Source organism: Liolophura sinensis, chromosome 6 (genome assembly GCF_032854445.1).
Source record: "Liolophura sinensis isolate JHLJ2023 chromosome 6, CUHK_Ljap_v2, whole genome shotgun sequence".
Lineage (NCBI taxonomy): Eukaryota > Metazoa > Mollusca > Polyplacophora > Chitonida > Chitonidae > Liolophura > Liolophura sinensis.
This window is the reverse complement of record NC_088300.1, coordinates 80,303,774-80,320,188: the sequence shown is the minus strand read 5'-3', so window position 1 is coordinate 80,320,188 and position 16,415 is coordinate 80,303,774. Positions and strand designations below refer to the sequence as shown.

Sequence of the window (16,415 nt, the reverse complement as noted above, 5' to 3'; positions counted from 1 at the left end):
AGAACGCTTCATTTACTCTGAGAGTCTCTACACACCATCACAAAAACTCTCAAAAGAGCTGGGGAATTTAGAGCGCAAGAAAAATAAGCCCAATCAAGCGCATGATGTAGGCATATGCACATATTGATGGTTTTCCACCAAACTTTGCTGGCGTCTCTGGAATTTGGAAAGCAATACCATGACAACATGTTAGCTGAGCACAAAAAGTGAAGTGAACGTGAACAAAGTGTGACGGTTGTTTTATTCGTCCAGAATGGAGGCGGCTTACCCAGGGATGTGGGCATGTTTAGGACTAGTTTTGCTGACCTCCACTGTGGCGACCCAGAATTATAGACACAGCCCTCCCCAGAAGATGTCCCCGGACACCAACAGGCCGATGCAGTGTCCCTTGGCTTGTCGTTGTTCGCAGATCCGGCCCGGACATGAACTGCTGAGACGGTGGGAGGACCTCAAGTCTCCGGCTGATATCCGGATGTTGGAAAACGCCATTGATCAAGGTCATTGGTTCCGGAGAGACTTTTCGTCCGGGTCTAGCCGGGCCGTTTCCGGCCGGGACATGATGTGTATGGGGTTGGTAGACCTGCCTTCGTCCATACCTTCAGGTAAGTGTTATATGTGTGATACACGTCTGGTTAAAGAATGCATGCATTGGTATCAATTGAATTTGTATTTTGGAAAAAAAACAGCCATGGTATTTGAAAGACCACGACTGTTTGTTGGAGGTACTCCAAAAACAAACCCTACACAACACCAGGGCTGGATTATCTTACAAATATTTTGTTGTCGGTTTGTGCAGGACCAAAACGATTTCTCCTCTCGCAGATTTTAGGACAAAGTAGGAGAGTTTCAATTTTGACACTGTAAATTATCCTCTCTTGGACAGCAATATACCGAAGGGTCCTGCATATGGCGTGAACATATCTCGCCTTGTGGCATTTGTTAGATCCTGCGTGTTGTGTGGCGATTTCAGTCCACGCCACAAGTCATTACTACAAACACTTGTGTGTCGAGGGTATTTCATCAAACTTTTTTTAATTCAAGTTTCCTAAGTTTTAGAATGAGTATAATTGTCTCGTTAGTAAATATAGACAGAGCGTCCAGAATCTCTCTGGACGCTCTGCTTCGGGATTATGTCTAATTCCGCTTAACCCGAGGCCAGGAAACGGATATTCATCGTGTTGAATTAAATCGTCACGTTGGATATTTCAACAGTTGCAATAAAGCAATAAAACTGGTATACATAGTTTGTTATCGACAATTGATATTCTAGCATGGTACACGATTTGAATACTGATTTTACTCCGTCGCCTAACATTCTTTGCCTCTTTCCAATATTATTGAAAACTGTGGATTGCTTCTCTTTGCATGATTCTGTCCTATTTGTCGTATTTTATATACTTTCTTAGTTCTTTGGTGGTTCGTGTCATACGTCATTTTGGGAGTTGGCCTCGTGATTAGTGGCCTAGAACGTTCTTATTCGTTGACGACTGGTTTACGAATGTCTCTTTCGATGCATAGATTAGAATTCTTCTTACTTCACCAATACGTATAATTCATCCGACCTTTATATTGATTCCACCGAAGATCACGGCTTGGAATAAAATATTCCCCAATACCCCCATTGTTTTAGAATTGTCTTGTTCGTCTGGAACACCTGTCCCTTGCCCTTTTTAGACCTAGGTCACAACTCCGAGAAGCATGGAGTTTTTTCCCCGATGTGTTGGACGGTTGAGCCCATAACGCAAACTGTCATAGAAGTGAACTGTTCTTCAGTGCCACATACAAGAGCAGTCAAATAACAAACTGACAACGAGCATCGTAACCAGCAAGAGATGACTCTAATTGTCTTTTCTCGTGACCTACACCGGTAAACATCAGGGAGTCAGATTTGTTGTAACTGTTTCGTGGTGGGGAAAATTGGGGCGTGCGTGGTGTATGAGACAAAGAGTATGAACACTCGAGTTGAGAATTTGTGGCATAGAACACAGACATTTACATTATTACTTCAGGAATCACAAGAGTCGTGGGTATATGGCAATGGAGGCCAAGCTCGCGCTAACACAGTAGAACAATGATATAAACTGGCCAGAGGACGATTTCAAGCTCCCCATATGTCTGGTCTCTCTGGATAATTGCGCCAGCTTTTGGTGTGGCACTGCGCATGTAGCAATGACCTAGTTTCATGATCTAATATTGTTACACTCTGAATTCCCGTGCGAGATTATGTTTTATTGTTATCATTATGTTCCTACTGAATTATTCCCTGTAACAGTTAGCAGTTCTATTGTTCATCAAGTCAGACCTAATTATGACCATGCCAAACGCGTAACATAATATGACAAAATTGTTACATCATGTAACAATATGCGACATATGATGGTTTGCGTTTTCAGAAAAATATAAAATTGCATTCAGGTTTTTGAACAGTACCGTAAACATTTCGTTATTGTATCTTTATGTTCGTAAGTCAACAGGATTCTCAACATGGATGACAGCTGCATAGCTTTTAGCAGAGATCGGGTTTGTTTGGCAGGCCAGCAGTAGGTCATTAGTTCAGACGAGCCGGTCATCTGCAGAGCTCTGCTAACACCACTGTTATCCTCATTTAAATGTACACAGTTAAATCTCATTAGAGTTCCGCTAGATGCCGCTTTTAGTACAGTTTATACAGCGAACGGCAAGCAAATCTAGTTGGCTGTAGACAGATTTGGAGTTCTAACCCAAAGAAAAAAGGGTATAGTTTACCCTACGAGTGTAACGACTTCTCGGGACATAAACAAGGTGCCACACGGTTGTTAATTACAACAAATTGCAGAATGATTTAACTACAGACGTCTGACGAACCCGTGTTGATTATCACTTGCATAAGATGGAATATCCATGCCAAGGATGTTCTTCACACGTTGGCACTTTTCCAGTACTATCATTTCAGGGTCATTAAATCAAAGGCTAACGCCATAAAAGCATCTGTCATAATGTTTACATGTTTAATTATTCTTGTGTGAAAACTTGGGGTCTCTGCGGCCGAGATGGTTAGCACGCCAGCGCGGCGCACGAGCCTTTCACCAGTACGGTCGCTGTGAGCTCATGGTGGCTTCCTCTCCGCCCTACGTGGGAAGGTCTACCAGCAACCTGTGAATGGTCGTAGGTTTCCCTCAGGCTCTACCCGGTTTCCTCCCATCATAATGCTGGCCGCCTTCGGATAAGTGAAATATTCTTGAGTACGGTGTGAAATACCAATCAAATAAATAAATAAATTAAAAACCTAAAATCTTCTTTACCATTGAAGCAAGAAGCAACTCCCCGGGTAAATGTGCCTGTTCCCACGCAGCCATTTTAGATACAGTCGTTTAGTTACGTATTTATAGTCACAGACTACATGGGTTAGCGTATATGATTAGGGGAGCGTTATGTATCAGCCCAGGTAAAAACGCCTCGTTATCATCGCCTCTCCGTGCACTGACTTGCTAAGTGATAACAGACAGTCTGAGGTACATATCCTTATGATTAAATACCTCCAACATTTTATGCCTAAGTACATTATATAGCCTAGATGGCTAGTTACCTACACCTCGCCGTGGTGCAGTGCTGATGCCGGATTAGCACCCGACTTGGCACATTGACTCTCCACGCTGGCAAAATAGAGTTAGGATTAATCAGATTTTCCCGTATCTACCGTCTCGGATATCTCACTCTCCCTGAGAGGTTTTATAGCTCCACCACCAGGCCGTACTGACCTCTTTTACTACTTGTTAATAAAACGTTGGTTAAAAATACTCTTCCAAATCTTCAGAATCGCACGTAAAGCAAAGATTTTCAGCATGAAGCTTACATACACAGAATGCCGATCATAGGCCTGCAGGCTGGTAAATTCTTGTCAACTGAGCTGATACAGTTTCTTGAAAGTCTGGTCAAACGCTGTCTACGTTAAATCATCTTTCAGAATGATTACTTGTTACTGTTAGACTTGTCTTAAGAAGTGGACTATTTCTTTTCCCTTTAAGCAAGAGCATAACACAGTAAGCATAGAAATATTTAAACTGTCGAAGAATCTCTTTCGTCTTGATTTTAAAAGTTTAAATTAGAGAATTCTGAATATGTTAGCGAATACCACAAATAGATCTGGTTTCCTACACTGAAATCCAAGTATATAAAGTCATATCTATTCCATGTAATCCCTAACGATGATTGATATTGGCAAAAACATATGCTGTGTATTGGACCAATCAAAAGTCTCAGTTGTTAACCTTTATATTGCAGATATCATTCGGCTGTCAATTTTTGGGGAGGAAGGGCAGTCCAATCAGTCACGTGACTCCATTTCCTATGGTCATCCCCACAAACCAAGCAGTATTGCCGCTCGAGGAACAGCTATACACTCAAACAATCAGCTGTCCACAATCAGAAAGAGCGCCTTCATGCGTTCACGTGATTTACTGGAGCTGTCCATTGTTGGGAATGACGTCAGGTATATAAGTCCGGCCGAATTTGAGTACTTGCCAAACTTGGTTTTGTTAAATCTGCAGAATAACAACCTGAAATCGTTGGAAACTCAAACATTCCAAGGACTGTATCATTTAGAAGAGCTAAGGCTGTCCAAAAACGGTCTTCACATCCTCCCGTCTGGTCTGTTGGACAACGTGCCCAGGTTGAAGAAACTTTACGTAGATGAAAATCAGATTCGATCTCTGGATATAGACACATTTCATTCACTAAGGAATCTCGAAATTTTGGATTTGTCCTCCAATAACCTGACGTATTTACCGAGAACTGTGTTTGCCAGAAACCGCCATCTCCGAGAGTTATCCATGGATGACAATATGTTTGATGGCATTCAGTCAGATTGGTTCTCCCATGCCCTTCAGCTGCAGAAGCTGTCGATGAATGGTAACAGGTTACGTAGCCTGGGGCCTGGAAGTCTCACCGTGGTTAGGATGTTGTCAGATCTGTCCTTGTCAGGAAATCGGATAATCCGAATACACGCCCGAACCCTGAACTCTTTCCACAGTCTCCGTAGGTTAGACCTCAGCTATAACAACATCGGTGCAATACCAGCAGGAACATTTCACGGGACGCCCAAACTGACGGAGCTAAATCTGGCCGGCAACAAACTGATTCTGATCGCCAGAGATGTTTTTGGTCGGCCGTCTGCCCTGAAAATACTGGATCTTTCGAACAATAACCTAGATACAGTTTCCAGAGAAAACTTCAAAGATCTCAATGCCTTGGAGAAACTGGATTTATCTGGAAACGGAATAACGGATTTAGTCAACGGCACGTTTTCAGGATTGAGAAAGCTAAGGGAGCTAAATCTAGCTAGAAATAAAATACATGCAATTGAGCATAGTTCTTTAGCAGTTTCTCTCAGTAGATTTGTGTCACAGCTGACTTGGTTAAACCTTCAACATAACCAGATATCGTCAATAACCGGTGAGAGCTTCCGCACTGTTCCTCATTTGAAATTCCTCAACCTGGCTTTTAACCACATCACATTCATCGATGGCAAAGCCTTCCATTCTCAACAACAACTGAACACGCTGCTTTTGAATAACAATTTGCTTTCCTCCCTTCGGGGTGGAATATTTTCTTCCTTAAAAAATGTTCGTCATTTAAATGTTGGTTATAACCAGCTGAAGGATCTATCTGGCACTGTGTTGAAAGGCCTTACACGTCTTGACGAATTAAACGCACAACAAAACCGCTTATCGTTACTGATGAAGGATCTTTTCCATGAAATTCCTAATTTGGTTAGGGCTAATTTCAGTGGAAATTCCATCCATTATGTTAACATGAACAGTCTCTTCCCGAGTTCTTCACTCAGTCATTTGGATTTAAGCAGAAATAACCTCTCCGAAGTGAAGGCATCCCCATCTTTTGGACTACGCCTGAAACACTTATCGTTAGCTGAGAATCGACTTAAGAGTCTTCACAGTGACATCAGCAACAGCATGGCCACAGGAGGGGAGTTAAGTCTGGTGAAGAATCCGTGGCTGTGTGACTGTCACTTGTCTTGGTTTCGATATCTCGTCCCCATCTGGCAGCTCCAGCTGGCAGATGCAGATCAACTGGCATGCGACCAGCCCAGAGAGCTTAGGGGACAGCGAGTGAGTGTGATATCAAAGTTAATATATGCTGAGGATGGTTTGGGGATATAACACTACAGGATTTCGTATATGTTAAACACAGTAGCATACCTAAGATACCAATACCATCAGGAGTATTTCACGGCCATCCAAAGCACACACCATTATCCTGGTTACATGACTTCTCACATTAAAGCAATTCTACTCAAGCGAGTTCAGATAAACCAATCAGTCTGTGATAAAATAGTTAATTCCTTGATAAAGTTGTCGTATTACGAGTGTTATTGATTGTCATGGTTACAAATAAATGATAAACCAAGATTGCTTATAAATGGTATGTCCACCTATGAACTGGTCTACAGGGTATAGAATGTAGTCACAACAACACTATACATTTACCACACTTGAACTCTGTACATTTATCACATTTGAACTCTATATATTTACCACATTTGAACTCTGTACATTTACCAAAAATGCCCTAGGTAAAGGCGATCTATTATGTGCACGTACCCATGCCTTATGTCTTTCAGATTCTATCCCTGGGCCAATCTGACTTTACCTGTAGTTCTCCCGTGGCAAGGCAAGGCTCGCCCGCCATCAGACCTCCTGTTAAGGAGCGCCATAACTACCCAAGCCAAGACAGGACAATAATGGCACCAAAGAGTCGTTATCCCCGTGTGCATCAAAACAACCCCATGTTAACCACTACGCTAAGGAACATCCTGCCTCTATCTACATCAAAATACCAGGGAGACCCGAGGTCAAAATACCAGGGGGGTCCGAGGTCAAAATACAGCAATCGCAACGTCCTTTCAAACCATAACGCAAATCATGGTTCCAAAAAGAATCGTGTGAGAAAGAAATCCGGAGTAACCAAGCCGCTTGTCGACACCTTAAGACGTGCGAATAAACGCTTCATACCGATATCCCCCAGGCCAAACATATTAGTGGACTCCCGTGATCGTTCTAGAATCCACAGTGGTTCGGGACTCTCAGGTCGGACGTTTGATTCTAGAGGAACCACTACGCCTAGTCCCTGGTCTCGTTCTAACCGGAGGAAACCCTTCACCGAGCGGCCCAGACCAACGATATCTACCTCCAGGCCGACTCAGAGGAGCGATGTCCATTATCCAGGGAGACGCCGCTGGAAAACAACACGAAGGCCTATAATACCAAGAGAGTTCACTACTAAGCGACCGCAGGCAAGAAGAGGTTTTTCTACCAGAGGCACATCACAAAACTACTCGTCAAAGAGGGAGTTTGACAAAGAGAGACGTAATCAGAAAGGGGAGTTTGGTGGACCACGGCTTTATGAACACGACTATGATAAGGGCAATAACTCAGGTACAGAAACATGGTGGAACCCACCTTCTCTTTTTCACAGAATACCTTCTCCCACGGTGGGGACAACGACACCTCGCAGACAGATCGTGAAGGTGACGCCAAAAGTGCCAACTAGGATCCGGAATCCTATCTACCCGCGGAAACCCAATCGATCCCCAATCCCTAATCCTCAAACAAAACCTCCATTAAGAGACAGGGCGAACGTGCGCAACTTTAACCGTCTGTCAGCCCTAACACCCAGACCAGACAGATTTCGTCGTCCTTACAGAGTTCCCAGCTATACGTCAAGACCACTGAGTAACAAGAGCTTCAAGAATGAGACATATGACACGGCAAAACCAGGCGCCAACCCGCCCTATGACCAGAAACAACCCGCCGTTCGCCCATATGTCCTCACAACTCTAAAACCTAAACAAACATTGAGGCCAAAGTTTCCAAACGTTTATCCCAGAGGGACATCCACATCGACAACCATTTTTCCACCAAAAGTGGTTACTCAGAAGACAAGGAAAACAACTGACACACGACGCAAGGAAAGCGTGTTGCTTGGATGTCGCTTCCAGTCAAAGTGGAGATTGCATTTTGACAAAGCCCTCATCAGGTCAGTTCAGATAAATCGCTGTCTTCATGTCGACGATTCAATCAAGGTTCAGTACAGATAGTCATTCACCTATTGTCAAACCCAAAGTTTTAGGTCAAAAAACGCAAACTCAACATCCAGAATAACTTCATTGTAAAGCTGTGTTCGGCTTGAACTCGGTAATTAGTGTCAACCAGAAATACAATGTCATTTGTAGAATTTTATTGAACAGTAGGGAAAATTGAGCAAATTTTAGCCTATTTTTAACTCAGTTGTAATGCATGCTACGTTAAATGTGTCTCTTGTCATTTACAGCGACACCAGGTACCGAGAGATTGCTAAGTGTATAGAATTGCATGTGCATGACTTACAGTGTTTATAACAATGTTCTTCTTTTCTCCGCAGACGACATAAATCAGAAGTTAAGAACTATCATGTGACTGTATTGAACTCCCGCCGAAAGCCGACATGTAATGCGGTGCTGCTGACGGATTGGTGGATTCTGACGACAGCTTCCTGTGTGGAAAAGAATTTGGCTAATCCGGGTAAACTCCGAGATCCCTCGTGGTCCCCTAACTACCATGTGAAGATCGGACTTCGGGAGCTGAACAAGGCGACGGGAATTGTGGTACATCCGGCGTACCTGTCACGCCGTTCTCAGGACCACGACTTTGCCTTGCTCAAGCTGAAATACGACAGTCTCATGACCAAAGCGTTCACGCCACCTTGTGTCATGTCTTCGGCATGGTTCCAGGGGCGTTCGGCTTGGGTGGTGCCAGGTGTGGCCTCGGCTCGATTCGACAGCAAGAAACCTCGATCAAATCTCCAGACTATGGCTGTGAAGGTTTGGGAGACTGATTGTGATAAAAACCCGGCCTCCTGTCTCCGTATTACGAACAAAGATTTGAATAGTGAGTCTGCTTTCACTGATGGAGCCCCTTTGTACTTGGGGTACTCCAAGTCTAGGTGGAGCTTGGTGGGCTTGGGTCGGTCGTCAACAACAGCTACGACTGTTAGTAAGTACTTACCTGTCTGGACTGTGCTGGACTGGCTGAGAACAGTCGTCAGCAGTTGAAGAGACACGTTGGACAGGACGTGGTGGGGAATTTGGCAGCCATACAACGGGTCCAGGGTGATACAACGAAGGGCAGCTAACGATCGACGGTTTGGGATGAAGGAGATGAATCTCTAAATACGTGCCTAGAGCCTTTACGTTACGTGTTTGGAGCCTTTACGTCACGTGCTTGGAGCCTTTACGTTACACATATGGAACTTTTACGTATGTTGAGCTGTTGCGTATGTGGAGCCATTACGTATGAGGATTTTTTACTTTTTACCATTGTGGATCCTGTACATTGCATTGTATGTATGTGGAACATTTACGTAATGGACATTGAGACATCCGTGGCCTTGCGCATTTCCCTAAAACATCCAAAATTTCTCCCTGTTTAGAACACATGCCGAGATCTCCCGGAGACCAGAGTTTACCCAGAGCTCAGTGATTTTTACTCCCCCGTCTAAAGGCCTCACATGGTCGGCATTAGTCAGTCTGTCCGCCCGTCTGTTGTTAAAACACTATCTCTTGAATTCATCGCGCAATTTCCATCAAGCATCATGTCACTTATATCTAATCGTGTTTGAGTCGTTAGGCCTGTACTTCCTTTACTTTGTAAACGCACTATGCCTTGAACGTTGTAGGCAATGTTTACTAAGGTTATACCATATGCACTTAAGCATTGGAAGGAAACATACACTTTTTTGTCGGTGACCATGGCCATTTTTTGTAATGCCATTGATGTCATTTGCCCTTTTTTTTGCTCGTATACTCGTATCTCTTGAAGTATTGAAGTATTTGTTTTTATCAAACTTGTGCCTGTGTACACATTGTCATACGCCTGTTATTTTTATTTACTTTTGACTTGTCATTATTATCAAAGTCGTTTGATCTGAGTCTACATTATTGTGCAAACAGACCATCTCTTGCAACTTCTGATCAGATATTTGATTCTGGTTCCCGGTTCAGACATTAATGCATGCAGTCTTCTCATCGAACGCTTGAATCACACACTTCAGATGTGTACACAGATGTCAAACCAAGTCACTAAGGCTCATCTGTCTTCTGACATCAGCGTATTATGTGTATTAATTATGTGTTCACCTTCTGTCGACGAACAACACGACGGAGACATTTGCTTTAGTTTCGTGATATTATGGATCTTATTTTGGAATCAGGTCGCCATGAGTTTAATAGACTCCCTGATAATTCACGTAGTCTCAGCTAGGTGCCTGAATCTTGCCACAAACAGAACCTTGAATACATGTATAAACATCAGTAGTCTTCATATGTGCATGACGATTGTACATGCTGAGCTCCAAGGTGCGGACGGGGTTAACGTTATCGGACTTATTCATAGTTCCTGTGACATTGACATGCCGAAACGTGTTTCTTTTTTTGGGGGGGGGGAGGGAGGTGGGGGGCAGGAGGGAGGAGTTTGGGGAGGTGTTGGGGAGTAGGGAGTTAATCTCTTCAACAGGAACAGGAACAGGAAGTCCTTCAAACGAATAGTAACATTAATGCACATAGCAAATCACTCTCACGGTTATAGGCTTGTAACTCTGCAATCAGACGTCACTCTTCACGGTTATAGGCTTACATCTGCAACCAGACGTCACTCTCACGGTTATAGGCTTGTAACTCTGCAATCAGACGTCACTCTCACGATTATAGGCTTGTAACTCTGCAATCAGACGTCACTCTTCACGGTTATAGGCTTACATCTGCAACCAGACGTCACTCTCACGGTTATAGGCTTGTAACTCTGCAATCAGACGTCACTCTTCACGGTTATAGGCTTGTATCTCTGCAATCAGACGTCACTCTTCACGGTTATAGGCTTATATCTCTGCAAGCAGACGTCACTCTTCACGGTTATAGGCTTATATCTCTGCAAGCAGACGTCACTCTCACAGTTATAGGCGTGTATCTCTGCAATCAGACGTTTCTCTCACAGTTATAGGCGTGTACCTCTGCAATCAGACTTCACTCTCACGGTTATAGGCTTGTATCTTTGCAACCAGACGTCACTCTCACAGTTATAGGCGTGTATCTCTGCAATCATACTTCACTCTCACGGTTATAGGCGTTTATCTCTGCAATCAGACGTCACTCTCACAGTTGTAGGCGTGTACCTCTGCAATCAGACGTTTCTCTCACAGTTATAGGCTTGTATCTCTGCAATCAGCCGTCAGTCTCACAGTTGTAGGCGTGTACCTCTGCAATCAGACTTCACTCTCACGGTTATAGGCGTGTATCTCTGTAATCAGACGTTTCTCTCACGGTTACAGGCGTGTATTTATGCAATCAGCCGTCAGTCTCACGGCTATAGGTGGGCAATCAGACGTCTCTCTCTCACAGCTATAGGCGTGTATCTCTGCAACCAGACGTCACTCTCACAGCTATAGGCGTGTATCTCTGCAATCAGACGTTGCTCTCATAGTTGTAGGCGCGTACCTCTGCAATCAGACATCATTCTCACAGTTATAGGCGTGTACCTCTGCAATCAGACGTCACACAGTTATAGGCGTGTACCTCTGCAATCAGACATCACTCTCACAGTTATAGGCGTGTATCGCTGCAATCAGCCGTCATTTTTACAGTTATAGGCGTGTACCTCTGCAATCAGCCGTCACTCTCATGGTTGTAGGCGTGTATTTCTGCAATCAGACTTCACTCTCTTTGCTAGACGTCGTGATTCGGGTACCTCATGTACCGTCAGGAGCATAAAGACCTAGACGTCATAATTCGGGTACCTCATGTAGTGTCAGTAGCATAAAGAGCTAGACGCCGTGATTCGAGTACCTCATGTAGGCCTACTGTCAGAAACATAAAGAGTTGGACGTCGTGATTCGGGTACCTCATGTAGGCCTACTGTCAGAAACATAAAGAGCTAGACATCGTGATTTGGGTACTTCATGTAGGTCTACTGTCAGGAACATAAAGAGCTAGACGTCGTGATTCGGGTACCTCATGTAGTGTCAGTAGCATAAAGAGCTAGACGTCGTGATTCGGGTACCTCATGTAGGTCTACTGTCAGAAACATAAAGAGCTAGACGTCGTGATTCGGGTACTTCATGTAGGCGTACTGTCAGAAACATAAAGAGCTGGACGTCGTGATTCGGGTACCTCATGTAATGTCAGGAGCATAAAGAGCTAGATGTCGTGATTAGGGTACCTCATGTAGGCCTACTTTCAGGAACATAAAGAGCTGGACGTCGTGATTCGGTACCTCATGTACTGTCAGAAGCATAAAGAGCTAGACGTCGTGATTCGGGTACCTCATGTACTGACAGGAGCATAAAGAGCTAGACGTCGTGATTCGGGTACCTGATGTACCGTCAGGAGCATAAAGAGCTAGACGTCGTGATTCGAGTACTTCATGTAGGCCTACTGCCAGGTGCATAACGAGCTAGACATCGTGATTCGGGTACCTCATGTACTGTCAGGAGCACAAAGAGCTAGACGTCGTGATTCGGGTACCTCATGTAGGCCTACTGTCAGGAACATAAAGAGCTAGACATCGTGATTCGGGTACCTCATGTAGTGTCAGGAGCACAAAGAGCTAGACGTCGTGATTCGGGTACCTGATGTACTGACAGGAGCACAAAGAGCTAGACGTTGTGATTCAGGTACCTGATGTACTGTCAGGTGCATAACGAGCTTCTTGTAGGCATGGAGAAAGTTTATGGGTTTCTTATGTGTACGGTAACATGTTGGGGAGCTTGTTGTCACGGAGCGGGTCAGCAACCCTGGCTGAGAAACTTAACCTGACACTCCAAGATTAGGGACGGTAAATGTTATGAACTACAGTGTTATTTTGCACTTGTTTTATGTATTGTACCACATCGTAAGATTGTTTACAATTATCTAACGTTAATTCTTACGCAAATAAAACAGATGTTCCCGTCTTGGTGGATATGTATCTTCTGTCAGCTCCTTTTAGTGGGTACGGTCAGACATAGTTTCGGGTTTCCATATATTGTGACTTTCTGTGGTCACTTCTTTAATAAGTCTTTAGAAGCAGTGGGAAAACAGGTTGTCAGCAGACGGAATCAAGCTTCTTCAACTGACCATAGCGTTTATACGGCCTCGACTCACACTTTCCCCTGGTGCTTGTCTTTGATCCGTGATATTTGTCTGTTATAAGGACTATATTTAATCACTTGATTGGTGTTTCACATCGTACACAAGAATACTTCGTTTATACGCCGACGGCAAGCATTCATTGGACAGAAAACCGTGGAAACTCACGATCATCCTCAGGTTGCTGCCAGACCATCCCACGTACAATGTCTCTCATATGAAATTTTTAACATCTGATAATGTCAATACCAGAACCTGTCGATGAAGGTTTCATAGTATGGTAAGTTTTTATTGAAGATAGAAGGTAATTATGAATAACAATTGCGTGCTATGCCGGTAAGACTCCAATATTTCTTCACTGTCGAGTTATCGCTGTCTTGCTGGCATATGTCTATTTACTATGAGTTGTGTCACTTATATAAGTTGGTTAATATAAGCTGGTAAGTGGTTTTTTTTTTAAATATTTAGTAAGTTTGCAGTTTTTCAACGGATGTAATGTTTGTGGCCTGTGGAAACCCACTAGTGCCTCATGACTGGAACACGACACTTGTAGATACACATCAACCATGGCTGGAGTTCAAACTGAAGAGAAAACGTAAGTCCATTAAAGAAGTTATTTGTAGGACCCCTTTACTCCGCCTGCTTGCAGTTTCAACAGGCTTATCCAGGAATGTAAGCGACGCGGGCAACATATCACTGTAGATAAGACATCTTTTTTACGCAACTTCTGCGAAGGAAGTTGGTAGACCAGTCTGTTAGGTGGGGAGGTGAGGGGGTGGGGGTAGAAAACAAGACGAATACTCATGTCAGATCATGTCAGATTTCATTATCATCTTCTCGGTCTCTTCAATTTTCCCATTCATTCTAGAGAGAGATGGTATATTGTATATCATGTGTCTGATTAGTAGTATTTAGTCCTCAAACTCGAACTTGTCACCTCAGATGAGAATAAATGAATGAATCAATGAATGAATGCACAATATATACACAATGTCTTTTGGCAGAGCGAGTCCATGCCACTAAAGTCCTGCCGCCACTGAAGTATTATGCCGAAGATACCAGACATGACACCCCACCCAGTCACATTATACTGACACAGGGCCAGCCAGTCATCTTTCCTTGTTTTAACCCTTCAGTGCTGACAACCAAGCGGCGTGGAAAAGTTCCAATTTTAAAGTTTATGGTATAACCTGACCCAGGTTTGTCTCAGATCAGAACCTTTTCCTCAATGTAGAACATGAGGACCATAATGTAGGAGTCTTTTGCGTTAACCACAGAGCTGAAGCTCTCCTCTCACGAAGAGACGTTAACCACAGAGCTTGAGCTCTCCCCTCATGAAGAGACGTTAACCGCAGAGCTGAAGCTCTCCTCTCATGAAGAGACGTTAACCGCAGAGCTGAAGCTCTCCTCTCATGAAGAGACGATAACCGCAGAGCTGAAGCTCTCCTCTCATGAAGAGACGTTAACTGCAGAGCTGCACCTCTCCTCTCATGAAGAGACGTTACCCAAAGAGCTTGAGCTCTCCTCTCATGAAGAGACATTAACCACAGAGCTGCTCTCCTCTCATGAAGAGACGTTAACCGCAGAGCTGGACCTCTCCCCTCATGAAGAGACGTTACCCACAGAGCTGGAGCGCTCCTCTCATGAAGAGACGTTAACCACAGAGCTGCAGCTCTCCTCTCATGAAGAGATGTTAACCACAGAGCTGCTCTCCTCTCATGAAGAGACGTTAACAGCAGAGCTGGACCTCTCCTCTCATGAAGAGACGTTAACCACAGAGCTGGAGCTCTCCTCTCATGAAGAGACGTTAACCGCAGAGCAGGAGCTCTCCTCTCAAGAAGAGACGTTAACCACAGACCTGGAGCTCTCCTCTCATGAAGAGATGTTAACCATAGAGCTGCATCTCTCCTCTCATTAAGAGACATTAACCACAGAGCTGGAGCTCTCCTCTCATGAAAAGACGTTAATCACAGAGCAGGAGCTCTCCTCATAAGAAGAGATGTTAACCACAGAGCAGGAGCTCTCCTCCTAAGAAGAGATGTTAACCAAAGACCTGGAGCTCTCCTCTCATGAAGAGATGTTAATCACAGAGCAGGAGCTCTCCTCCCAAGAAGAGATGTTAACCACAGACCTGGAGCTCTCCTCTCATGAAGAGACGTTAACCAGAGAGCTGGAGCTCTCCTCTCATGAAGAGAGGTTAACCGCAGAGGAGGAGCTCTCCTCTCAAGAAGAAACGTTAACCACAGACCTGGAGCTCTCCTCTCATTACGAGATGTTAACCATAGAGCTGCATCTCTCCTCTCATGAAGAGACATTAACTACAGAGCTGGAGCTCTCCTCTCATGAAGAGACGTTAATCACAGAGCAGGAGCTCTCCTCCCAGGAAGAGAAGTTAACCACAGACCTGGAGCTCTCCTCTCATGAAGAGACATTACCCACAGAGCTGGAGCTCTCCTCTCATGAAGAGATATTAACCGTAGAGCTGGAGCTCTCCTCTCATGAAGAGGCGTTAACCACAGAGCTGGACCTCTCCTCTCATGGAGAGACATTAACCGTAGAGCTGGAGCTCTCCTCTCATGGAGAGACGTTAACCACAGAGCTGCAGCTCTCCATGCACAACACACATTAACCATAGAGCTACAATGTCACCACAAGAACAGACAGGAAAACAGGCAATTCAGCTGTGACATTTTTATTTCCATTGCCTAGTTACATTTATTATGCAGCTTACAAGAAGCATAAATGGTTTGTGTTCAGCTATTAGACAAATGTTTCTGATAAAGATAACACATCAATTCTGGGTTTTAGGATACAAAGTCAGATTCATAAATAAATATGGTATTTCATGTAAAATCCCACAGCAATCTGGTGAAGATTTCAATCAGAATTAAAATTTCCCATGGTTCACATACTGCCAATGTTAGGTATAAACTTACTGGCAATTAACTCAATAGACTGCAGTAGTGTCACCAATTATGAACATGTCACAGAGGCACTTAAGGGGTAATACACAATATCATCTATATGACAGAAGCTGTCATATTAACACTCATTAAGTACCAATGGACTAATTGCATTGTTGTTTGACAGAAATGGAACTGTTTGGTTTCATCTGGGCTCAATATTGTTGCTTTGTATGAGTAATGAAAGTGAAAATGAAGACGTGAACATGATGGACATGGCGCTTGTATAACACCAAGGCACTGGGTTAAACAGTCTTGCACAAAATCCTAGAAAGAGAACCTTCGAAAAGACAAAATGATTT

General features: G+C 43.9%; 1 protein-coding gene across 1 annotated transcript; it reads left to right on the top strand.

Annotated features, from left to right (window-relative positions):
• The first annotated feature begins 253 nt into the window (after positions 1-253).
• Positions 254-15,068, top strand: LOC135467597 (uncharacterized). The gene is made up of 5 exons (XM_064745370.1): positions 254-602; positions 4,261-6,104; positions 6,617-8,031; positions 8,416-9,026; positions 14,428-15,068. Exons 1-5 carry the CDS (start codon positions 254-256, stop codon positions 15,066-15,068), a joined length of 4,860 nt encoding a protein of 1,619 aa, XP_064601440.1.
• Positions 15,069-16,415: the final 1,347 nt, after the last annotated feature.